Here is an 11,672-nt window from a genome sequence, read left to right as displayed (position 1 = left end):
GGGATCCGCTAATTGTCCCCGAGGCGGGGTATGAGCGCCTGGGGGCCTGGCAGGGGATCGGTGACAGCTGGATTACTAAGGAAGATTGGTGACTTTCATGGACCTGTATGAAGAATTGTTCCGGTTTATTCTAAAAATTTGGTTACTACAAAAGGTTGTTGTGTTGAAAAACATGGTGTTAATAAAGGCGGCTGCTGTGGCCAATCTTTTCTACCAATGAATGTGTAATGGTTTTTCTTTTCTTTGTTGTGAGCGGTTTTGGGGAATGGGTGAATTAATTGGTTATGGCAGAAGAGGACTTCTCATGCTGTACCCTGGTCATGGAAACAATTCGATAACACAGGACATAACTAACAAGAGCATGTAATGTCTGCAATATTCTTATTTTTGTAATTTGGTTTTATTTGAGAGTTATATGATATTATATTGTAGATAGGTATGTGAAATAAATAGATTTACTAGCTTAATACAAACTATAATGTACAGAACAGTTGAATGAACTAGAAATCTAAAACATTGTCCGATCCAACGTCCATATAGTCGTATGGGTGAAAATACAATAGTATTTTTACTTCCTTGCCCTGCACATTTTTGGAGGGCAACTAGCAGTACTTTCTGGTATTAGTGTGCATGGTTCTCCATATACAGCAGAGCCAGGAATTGTATGTTCATGTGCTCTGATATTTACTTTAGGCTCCCATTGCTAACACCTCATACCCAAGACTCTCTCCATCACTATGCCACAGAATTTGCTTTGACATCAAAAATGCATAAATTGAAAATCCAGCTGTGCTCCTACAATCAACACATCTCTACTGTACACCACCTCCGCTCTCTTCCACGTGTCTCCTAAAGTCTCATCAAGATTTCCATGGATAAACCTTCACATGAAGAGGTCTTTCACCTTGTGTACAGTCAATTTTTACCCTTGAAAAACATTGGGGGTGATGTTGGACCTTCATTTTTTGACTTTACATGTGCTTGGGATGTGGTTAAGCCCTTACCCAGCTGGGGAACCCAACTGACTCTGATAGAGTGGCCCAATGTTAGGTTCCCGAGGGTCAGACACACCATTTATATGCTACATTTGGCCATAGGAGCTTATCTGGTTTTCTAAGAACCATTAGAATATGTGATTGGCCACCCAATATTTCAAGAACCAGGAAATATAGGATTGGTCCTTAAAATTCACCCTGCATACTAAGAACAATAAGAGTATGTGGCTGATCATGGGAGATTATCCTGTATTCTAAGAGCCATAAGAATGTGTGATAGACCATGATAGGGCCGCTTGTATTCCAAAAACCATGAATATGTGATTGGTCCCAAGAGCCACATTGTATTTTAAGAACCAGTGTGATTGGACCTGAAAACTGACCTGACCTGAATGGTCATGAGAGCTCAATTTGCCTGCTAAGAACAATAGGAATATGTGGCTGATCATGGGAGCTTACTCTGTATTCTTAAAATCATAAGAATATGTGATTGACCATGGTAGGTCCTCTTGTATTCCAAGAACCATAAGAATATGTGATTGCTCATAGGAAGTCACCCTGTATTCCAAAAACCATAAGAAGGTGTAATTGGTCCTGAAAAATCACCCTGTATTCTAGGAACCATAAGAATATATGATTGGTCCAGATAGCTCAACCTATGGAATTGTTCTGAGAACCATATAAATATTTCATTGTAATTCCAAAACCCCAGACTTTGAAATGACTATTTACACTCTTTTACCATGAATCAGTCTTTTCCCCCCCAGTCTTTAAAGAGTTTAGCGTCATTATTGCAATTCGTTTATCCAACAGAAAGGTGCTCATCATGGGCAATAAAAAGGTCGGCCTTCTCTTATAATGGCTTACATGTAGTTTCTTCCTCAATGGGTTCCGTCATCCATTCTGAGACCTCATGCAACAGAACAGCAACAAGTACACCAATCGTCATAATCAGAAATGTTGTCTCTTCTGGTTCATGTTTGTCCTGGTCTTGGGTCAAGTCCGATTTTTCATGACCAACCTGTGACAAAATGCTGTATCCCAATTATTTGTTACTTGAAGTTCCCGTAGGTTTCAAATGAATCCAGGTAACTCTGAGCCAATGTGTAGCAGAATGAGTACTGTTCCTGGGGAGACAGAAATGTGGGTAGCCTTTTATACTTTGTATGGTCACAAGCTTGATTGATATATTATGCCCAATTATTTTGCTGCCTTGGAACAACTTATCAGTTTCACTAGAATGGAATTACACTATAAAGAGTATGCACAGCCCAAACATTACATTTCCTATAACTTCCCGTCTTGGTGGAAGAGGTTATGATTTACAAAGGTGAAAGAATATCTGTCATGACTTGTAGGAATAAATATACACATGCACGTATTACAGCCTATAAGAAGTGTGTAAGTGTATATCATACCACATTGGGGATGAATTGGCAACGTCTCCTCCGGAGTGACCTCACAGCCTGTGATACGTCCAAGCAGCCATCACTGCAGATCTGGTCACAGATTATGACTCCAGCACAGAACAGACCCGATCGTTCTGCCCCGTCGCTGTACAGAAAGAATAAGGTGCAATTATTCTACATTCTTATATATTATTATTCCATTGTACAGGGTTTCCTAGAGTAACAAGGCTTTCTTCCTCCACTATACTTATGGTGGGAGTCATGGTTGTTGGTCAGGATAATAATTCTGCCTTTGTCCATCTACATTACATAGGACATGATGGGATTAGTAGTTTACATTTAGGATTTATTTGCTTTCTGTCCATTGAAAGAGATTCTGAATTTTTGGTTAGATGAACAGCCACCACACCTAAGGACTGGTAAGCTACATTTGTGTTCTTAGGTTTAGATACACCTTCCAGCTGCTAAATATCCAAACATCATTGGGGTAAAGAAAAGATAAATCAGTGTGCCCAAATAAAAATTATTAGCTGGTAAACATCAATCAAAACTGGCTAAGCTGCCTTTCACATTTTTATTTGTCATCATATCCCTAATTCTTTGCCCTGATGAAGCTTACTGTTGGTGAAACCTGTTGGACTGATGGGTATGGGCCAGGTTTGTGAGAAATTCTTTGTTTTTTCACTTAGAGTTGAGATATAAAGTGAGGGTCAGCAATATGGAGATGAGATAGGGTCTTCTGATATCCTGACTCCCTTTCTTTTCTTTCCATAGCTCAATCTGTCAAAGCACAATAGGGATACCAAAGATCTAGGGTGATATTTCTCGAACTTTTTAATATGAGAGGAACCCTTGAAATAACTTTTAGGTCCTCAGGGAACTCCGGCTATAATTACTAAATCCACAGCTCACAATGCAATGGTTTAGTGGTCAATGGGAAAAAGAGCTTCTACTTTGCTGGTAATTGGGAAGAATGTCATCCTCTTAAACCACTTAAACTGACCTGAGACTCACAAAATGCTCAGGGAACTCTTAGCAGCCTCCTTGGGTTTTGTAGAATCTCGGTTGAGAAATACTGGGTTAAGGGTTGGACAATAGGACCTTCTAATATCAACACTACTTATTCCTAGTTTAGTTCCTGTACTAAGTAGAAGAACATGAGCAGGAGCATAAGTAAAATTGTATCCCATGCTACTTCCTCTCACGCCATTGTCAGCCAAGCACAATAAGAAATGCTCAGCTTACCAACAGGTGACTAAAATCCGACTGTCTGACATCTGTTGTTGGAACTTCTCTGCTTCTCCGATCAGACTGATGAGAGCTGCAGGATTCTCAGGAATAGGTCGGTTCAACGGCCATGAATCCAGCTGGAAGAGTCTCACCACAAGGCTGCTATCAGAGATCTGAGGAAAACAAACATTCACCATTAAATTAGCAAAATAATATTTCGGGGTAATGGATGTGCTCTCTTGGTCACCACTTCATCTTACCCTATTATTCTTTGTCAGGTTCAGTGTTGAGACTGTGTATCCATTACATGGATTAGTTTCTGTTGTGTTGACTTTGAAGGCCCCAAAGCAGGTCTCTCTATTCTCTGGCCAGAACCTGGCACCATTCTATATGGGATGAAAGGGTTTCATCATTATTTTAAGTCAATCCTAATGCAGAACTGTGGTCTAAAACCAAAAAATTGCAAACTGGAAGGTTTTTTTTTCTATCATAGAAGATACATACTATGTCTTCTCTAATGAAGACCTCCTCCTTATATTCTTCTCTACAGTGTACACTGAGTTGTACATGCCGAAAAGAATAAAGTCTTGTGCATATACACAGGAGATGTATAATTCTACAATGGTTATTCAAAATGACTGAAGACCCCGATCTTGGAAGTATCTTGAGAGATGGTGTCAGGACAACAAGGGAGCTTATAGATGTAGAGCAGGTGTTAGTATATGTGGAGTTTAGTTCTGCTTTAAAACATTTATGTGAACTTGAAAATTTATAGGACATCCTCCTTTCTGGCATTCCACTAACCCGACTCTCTCCTCTACAATCTATTATGAATGCTGCAGCCAGACTCATCCATCCTTCCCTCTGCTCCTCTTCTGCTGTCTCTCTTTGTAGTTCTCTCCATTGGCTTCCATTTCACCTGAGAATCAAATTCATCTCCTGTGCTTTGCCTTGAAATCCTTGCACAGCTCTTGTCCCATGTACCTTTCTGACCTGGTAAAAAATATTCCCCCAGCCGCTCCCATAATGATCGCTAACCCAGCCTGGCCCCATTACCTCTGTTTCTTACCACATGGTTAGTGAGATCACTCATCATAGTGATTGGCCATCAGGTAAGGACAAGAGGTGGTAGTGGTGAAGGTTGAGCGCACAGTGAAGGCGGTTGTTTTTTCATTACAGAGCCCTGTGCACTTCTGCGGTCTCCATGCCTGATACAGTATTTAAAGAGTGACCCCACAATATATTTAGGACGCTAGTGATCACTGACCTCTCGCAGGTCCTGCGCTCTCTGCATCATCACCACCGCTGTACACTTGTAGTCCCAGACCAGTGCCCAGAAATCCGCCAGCGTCTGCTTCATGGGCAATTGGGTGACGATCAAGGCGTCATCCTGGCAGTTGGACTGGAAAAAAGAAGTATTTTTGATAAAGCTGAAGTTGGCATTCCAATATACAGACCAGAGGAAGACATTTACAGGAAAAACAACTCAAAGACAAAAGACTTATATATAAATTTTTAAATAATTGAAAGAAAACAAATTACAGGGATCCCATATGTATAATTACACTAATGTGAACAATAGGCTGCTTCATTTCACAATACAGATCAATTAGGTACAAAGACTAAATAACAATGCTGATACAAAAGAAGAAATATTTCCTATAATTATAATGTTATTAGTTATAATGTGCCCTTACTCCTACTCCTATTCTCTCCTCTTCATATATGTATGACCTGTGTCAGCTTGAAAGAGGAAGTCAAAGGGAACCTAAACAAATGTAGGCTTGTTAATTGGCTCCTGACCCCTTGATCACTATTATAACTATAATGAGCATAACATGGTCTCTCCAGTCATAATATACAAGGCAGGTATGGGGTACTTGGTAGAGTAACATTTGCTTCCAGCCTACTACTGATAATACTTTACTATACTAAACAATTTTTCTATTCACAAGCCCAACTGTTTTTCTGTAATAAAACAAAATATGGCACTGATTAGCCTTACATTAATAAACACGGCATTGATGTAGCCAGGAGCTCCGTATCTAGTGAGTGAGGAAAGCAGGATGGGGCGCCAGTGATCACCTGGAGGTACAAATAACATAAAACACCTGGAGTAAGAAGACATCATTGTGTGTAAAGGTCTTCATGGCAAAATAAAGCAATACATGATTGTTGAGTATTTGTGTATATCTATCCTATGTTTCCATCTTGAACAAGATTTCCATCTTGAAATAACACTGTTATTCGGCCCTCCCCTCAGGCACGTTGTCTTGGTGTCACCTTTGACTCGGCCCTCTCATTTACCCCCCACATTCAGAACATTTCCAGGTCCTGTCACTTTCACCTACGCAACATCTCCAAAATCCGCCCCTACCTGTCCCCTGAGACCACCAAACTCCTTGTACACGCTCCTATCATCTCCCGTCTGGACTACTGTAACCTCCTCCTCTCTGGTATTCCACTAACCCGACTCTCTCCTCTACAATCTATTATGAATGCTGCAGCCAGACTCATCCATCCTTCCCTCCGCTCCTCTTCCGCTGCATCTCTTTGTAGTTCTCTCCATTGGCTTCCATTTCACTTTAGAATCAAATTCATCTCCTGTGCTTTGCCTTCAAATCCCTACACAGTTATTGTCCCACTTACATTTCTGACCTGGTAAAAAAATACTCCCCCTGCCGCTCTCTCCGCTCCTCCAATGACCTACTAATGACTTCCTCACTCATAACCTCATCACACCCACGGATACAAGACTTCTCTAGAGCTGCCCCCAGTCTCTGGAATGGTCTTCCTCGTCCTATTCGGCTTGCTTCTACTTTCTGCTCATTTTAAAGAGCGCTCAAAACCCATTTTTTCAAACTTGCCTACCCGGCTTCTTCTGTCTTTTGAAACCATCACTACTTCCCACACTACATATCTCACATCCTTTGTGTGTGAAATTCCCCCACCTACTAGATTGTAAGCTCTTCGGGACAGGTTCCTCTCCTCCTGTATTACTGTCTGTATTAGTCTGTCATTTGCAATCCCTATTTAATGTACAGCGCTGCGTAATATGTTGGTGCTATATAAATCTTGTTTAATAATATTAATAAAATCTTTTTACCCATGTACACCTAACACTACACTTAGGCCGTTCTATCTGCTCTACAACCAGTCCAGCCTTAGATTCACATAGAGATCTGTATTTGTGTGTGTATGTATGTGCTTTAGTAAGGAGAATTGAGATGGAAAAGTCTGAGTTGGGGCTACAGATTTATAACCCACTAACATTTCATGTTAATTGACCACAGGTTTTAGATCTGGGGCACCTGGCACAGTGGCTTGGATGGCCAATGTATGCACTCCATGTACCGAGGCTTAATGATGTATTGACATGAGGTACCCACAGCCGCAGTATTCAGTTGTGGCAGTGCAATGGCAATGAGTTTAATTCTTCATCCATAAGGCTACTGCTAGACATAGCGATCCCGGCCTGAGTTGACAGCCCAAAGATAACACAATCATGTAACTGCAGATGCTGGTTCCGGAGTCATTTTGTTCTTGGCTTTATGCATGCATGCAGTACTTAACTAAATACTTACATGGCTCTCTTACCAATGTCTTGCACGCTATGTCCAGACAGTTCTCAGCAAAATCACTTTTAATGACTTGGTAAATCCATCACACTTACACAAATAATCTCCTTTGCCACTCTCTCTCGCTTTGTAATAATGCAATGCTCTGCTATCTCAGCTTGTCTATCCAATGACCGGGCATGGTATACGTTCCTTACATAGATCATGGCCTATGTTACCTCTCACCCAGCCATTGTAAATTCCAGTACATAGATACTGAACCTCCTTCCCCCCACTAAATCTTCCTTCAAAACAAGTCAAACCACTATGATACACTGCGAGAAGGGAGATGGACAAGATGTAGATTGTCATTTTCCAGAATGCACTTTTCCGGCACACCTTGGGATCCCAAACCCAATCATAGACATCCAACTAGATCTCAAGAAAAGCCTCTTGTTCATAAAAGGTAACATTATAAAATAGTTAATAAATTCTATATTGTGGCAGTTGATTTTTTAGTATTTCAATGGACAAATATAACTGATTTAACATTGGCCATATTACCTGGTAGGATATTAGGAAAGCGATTCTTGGTCTGGTTTTCCAGCTTCTTCCCCTCTTTGCATGGAAAGATCTGATATAATTCTGTAATTTTCTCCACGGCCTGAAATAAAGGAAACCCTTCAGGTCAGATAGCAGCAAAAGACAGTTTAGTACTTTCCCTAAATCTATTTAATCCCTTTTTTTAATGATGGATGGGAATAAATGGCCTCCAATTGCAAGGTCAGCTTTTTCATTAGATCCCCCCCCACACACAAACACATACACATACCTTTGCAAGAACACTAAAAACAGCTTACGCAGCACTGTTTTTTAGCAAAATTTGGGAACTAGAATTGTGTTGAAAGAACTGTGATGTCACTCTCGGATAGGGGGTATGGGCAAACCTGGGGTATAGGGTACGTTTAATTTTCCCTCAGTTTTATGCAACATTTTTGCAAGGGGTTGGGGAAATCTCATAATCAACACGCAATCGCCACTCCAAGAAAATCCGTCAAACATGAAGTGTTTGAGGTGCCTCCTATGGAACATTTGCTTAGATGACTTCTATACTATATGAGCTATTGGCCTGGAACAAACATGCAGAGTCAAAACTCTCAATATACAAACCTGCATACTATTTGCTTGTGCTCTTCATTCCTACATATCATTCAGGGTTAATGATCCAGAAAGCACTCAAGCTATTGGATCAGAATGACTGCCAAAAACGAGAGGTCACCATTGACACCCTTAGTATGTCCCTCACTATAGACAGTCTTTACCACTTGGCAAAGTGGCCACAGTAAAGATAGAACTCTACAAGACCCCCTCCCCTTCATTTCCTTGTTGTCCCTAACTAATAAATGTGGATGAATCTAAAAAAATAAATAAGGCCAACATCTTTACCTGGAATTCCCTATCGAACCCATTCATATTCGTTGTTGGACTTCGAACAGACATTTGATGGGAGAGTTTCTGGATGTCCGATACGGCGATGCTGGTGGATCCACACAAAAGAGTTTCCAGCAAGACATCATAGAGGAAAATATACTGCTCCTAAATAATGGAAGGACATTGTGGCATGGTGGTCAGTATAACATGTCTGATGCCATGCAATATGGAGAATCACATGATATGCAATCGGTAAAATATGGATAATAAGAAAAAATAAAGGGTCATATAATATGGTGGTCAGGATATAACATGTCTGATGTCATACAGTACAGCTGATAAAATATTCACTTTATTAAACCTTGTTTGCATTGGTGCTTAGAGCTGGCCTAGTAGAGAAATCATCATATATTATAATGGGACAATTCATAAAGACATTCAGGCATTTTATTTTTTTCTATTTTTAGTTTTACATAAACTTGAAATGAAACTTGTTAGTGAATTTGAATCCATGTCCAGCGCCTACATAGCACTTTTCATATCATTTAGCAGGAGCATAGGCTTGTAGGAAGGATTGTGCAATATTTTCTCATAGTAATAATGCATTACAAAAGCTGAGGGCAGAGTATTGCCTAAACAAATAAACTAAGAAAAGGATCAACAGGTGTTAATATAATGACAGATTTGAAGAAACTTTAAATTACATTACTATGTTTGCAATTTTAGAGATTGCCTGCCTGCAAAGTGAGCAGGAACAGAGTCAAAGAGAATTAGAAGTTATGTAGAACAGGAAAGATTTGACCAATAGATCATTATGAATTTATATGAGTATATCAGTCTCACAAAAGCTTTTGTACTTGTTCAGGTTTACATATGCTGCAAGTTTCTATGACTTTTAGCACTTTGGTTCTCAGTTATTCGATCCTCATATTAGCGTTAGGTATGTTTTGCCTGACAGTGATAACGTGCCACCTCTGGGGTACAATCATGAGCACACTTCCCTGTTCCCAAACTTCGTTTTTTAAGCCTTGATTATGTAATGCTACAGTATTCCTTTTAGGTTCAATTTCATGTATAATGTTTCTGGGATAGAAACTTCCATATATGTTTAATATTTTTGCTGAAGATTTATTTATTTTTTGGGCTGAACTGTTGGTAATAAAAATGTTGAAATGAGTATTATTATTCAATGTGCATATTTTGGTGATGTTGAGGGGACAGAAGGAGTACAGTAAGACCTGAACTCACCTTCTCTTGCACCATCTTCACCCTTTTCTTCCGTAACTCTAGAACACAATTATACACATTCACCTTCTTTGTCGCATGAGCCATCTTCAGAAGAATGTCCAGTGCCAAGAATGTGCCAGTTCTGCCAATACCAGCACTGCAAACAAAGTGTGTGAATGAGACTTATTGATGAAGATAAGGACAACAAGAAATAATCGTGTAATCATCATAAGTATTCAAAGTGATTAAAGTGGACTTTTTAAATATTTTCTCCTCCTATACATCATACAGTCTGTATTTAAGTATAAAAAGCATTTCATGGGGACCTTTCATGTGTACATAAGCCCCCAGTCTGCATTGAAATAAAGTCTTTTTCCAAGTAGCAAAGGATCAACCTGGTTTAACACAACATGATGATTGCTCATGGCATCCCCAGTTTGATTTAAAATCCAAGAATGTGTAGACTACGAAAACCTGACAGTATAGACAACTGTATATATCCATTCCAATGATTCACATCTATGATGTGCAGGCAGAGCTTGGTACAAAAATGGATCTCAAAAGGCTTTTATAAGTTCCTATTTTTATACGGAGCTCACAGAAAGACACAGACAGAATCATAAACCTATTAAAAAGCAACAGATCATAGGAACAATATGTCCTGTCCATTTATAGGAGTCAATTTCCTTTTGCTCTGTCAACTTCCAGGATCTTAACATCCATATGTTCTGACAATTTCTAGAAGTGTCAGTCTCCTTATGTCCTATCCACTTCTAAGAGTGTCAACCTCCATGTGTCCTGTCCACCTCTAGATGTGTCAACCTGCATGTGTCTTGTCCATTTCTGAGAGTGTCAACCTCCATGTGTCCTGCTCCATGTGTCCTGTCCACCTCTAGATGTGTCAACCTGCATGTGTCTTGTCCATTTCTGAGAGTGTCAACCTCCATGTGTCCTGTCCACCTCTAGGAGTGTTAACCTCCATGTGTCCTGCCGACCTCAAGTAGTGTCAACCTCCATGTTTCCTGTCCACCTCTAGGAGTGTCAACCTTCGTGTGTCCTGTCCATTTCTGAGAGTGTCAACCTCCATGTGTCCTGTCCATCTCTAGGAGTGTGAATCCATTTGTTCCCTGTCCACTTCTGAGTGTCAACCTCAATGTGTCCTGTCTATCTCTACTAGTGACAATCTCTTTGTGTTCTATCTACATCTAAAAAAGTCCTGCCCACCTCAAGTAGTGTCAACCTCCATGTGTCCTGTCCACCTCAAGTAGTGTCAACCTCTAGATGTGTCAACCTCCATGTGTCCTGTCCACCTCTAGGAGTGTCAACCTCCATGTGTCCTGTCCACCTCTAGGAGTGTCAACCTCCATGTGTCCTGTCCATTTCTGAGAGTGTCAACCTCCATGTGTCCTGTCTATCTCTAGTAGTGACAATCTCTTTGTGTCCTATCTACATCTAAAAAAGTGAACCTCCATGTGTCCTGTCCACCTTTAGGAGTGACCATCCCTTGTGTCCTGTCTACTTCTGAGAGTGTCAACCTCCATGTGTCCTGTCCACCTCTAGGAGTGAAAAAACACTTGTGTCCGGTCCACTTTTGAGAGTTTCAACATTCATGAGTCCTGTCAACTTCCAAGCATATCAATAGTCTTATATCCTGCCTACTTCTAAGCATGCCAAGTTCCAAGTGTCCTGCCCACTTTCAGGAGTTTCAACATCCCTAATTCCTGTCCAGTTCTAAGACTGTAAATCTCATTGTGTCCTCTCCACTCCTAGGAGTGACAACCGTCACATGATACTCCTGTTGTATATTGTGACCTTAGTTTTAT

General features: G+C 40.3%; 1 protein-coding gene across 2 annotated transcripts in view; it reads right to left on the bottom strand.

The window, feature by feature from the left end:
• Positions 1 to 378: 378 nt before the first annotated feature.
• LOC140327347 (receptor-type tyrosine-protein phosphatase T-like) overlaps positions 379 to 11,672 on the bottom strand; it is a 48,053-nt gene continuing 36,759 nt past the window's right edge. Inside the window, exons 23-31 of one of the 2 annotated variants that reach the window (XM_072406725.1) lie at positions 9,871 to 10,006; positions 8,638 to 8,787; positions 7,756 to 7,855; positions 5,640 to 5,719; positions 4,902 to 5,036; positions 3,895 to 4,020; positions 3,650 to 3,807; positions 2,414 to 2,549; positions 379 to 2,122 (exon numbers count right to left, since the gene is read on the bottom strand). In XM_072406725.1, coding sequence (XP_072262826.1) covers positions 2,048 to 2,122; positions 2,414 to 2,549; positions 3,650 to 3,807; positions 3,895 to 4,020; positions 4,902 to 5,036; positions 5,640 to 5,719; positions 7,756 to 7,855; positions 8,638 to 8,787; positions 9,871 to 10,006 — 1,096 coding nt within the window. In that variant the 3' untranslated portion in view covers positions 379 to 2,047. Of the gene's footprint in view, positions 2,123 to 2,413; positions 2,550 to 3,649; positions 3,808 to 3,894; positions 4,021 to 4,901; positions 5,037 to 5,639; positions 5,720 to 7,755; positions 7,856 to 8,637; positions 8,788 to 9,870; positions 10,007 to 11,672 lie in introns of those variants that run through there. The other variant, XR_011920032.1, reaches the window with a different exon arrangement.

The sequence above is a fragment of the Pyxicephalus adspersus genome, chromosome 3 (genome assembly GCF_032062135.1).
Source record: "Pyxicephalus adspersus chromosome 3, UCB_Pads_2.0, whole genome shotgun sequence".
Taxonomy (NCBI): domain Eukaryota; kingdom Metazoa; phylum Chordata; class Amphibia; order Anura; family Pyxicephalidae; genus Pyxicephalus; species Pyxicephalus adspersus.
This window is presented reverse-complemented; position numbering and strand designations above follow the sequence as displayed.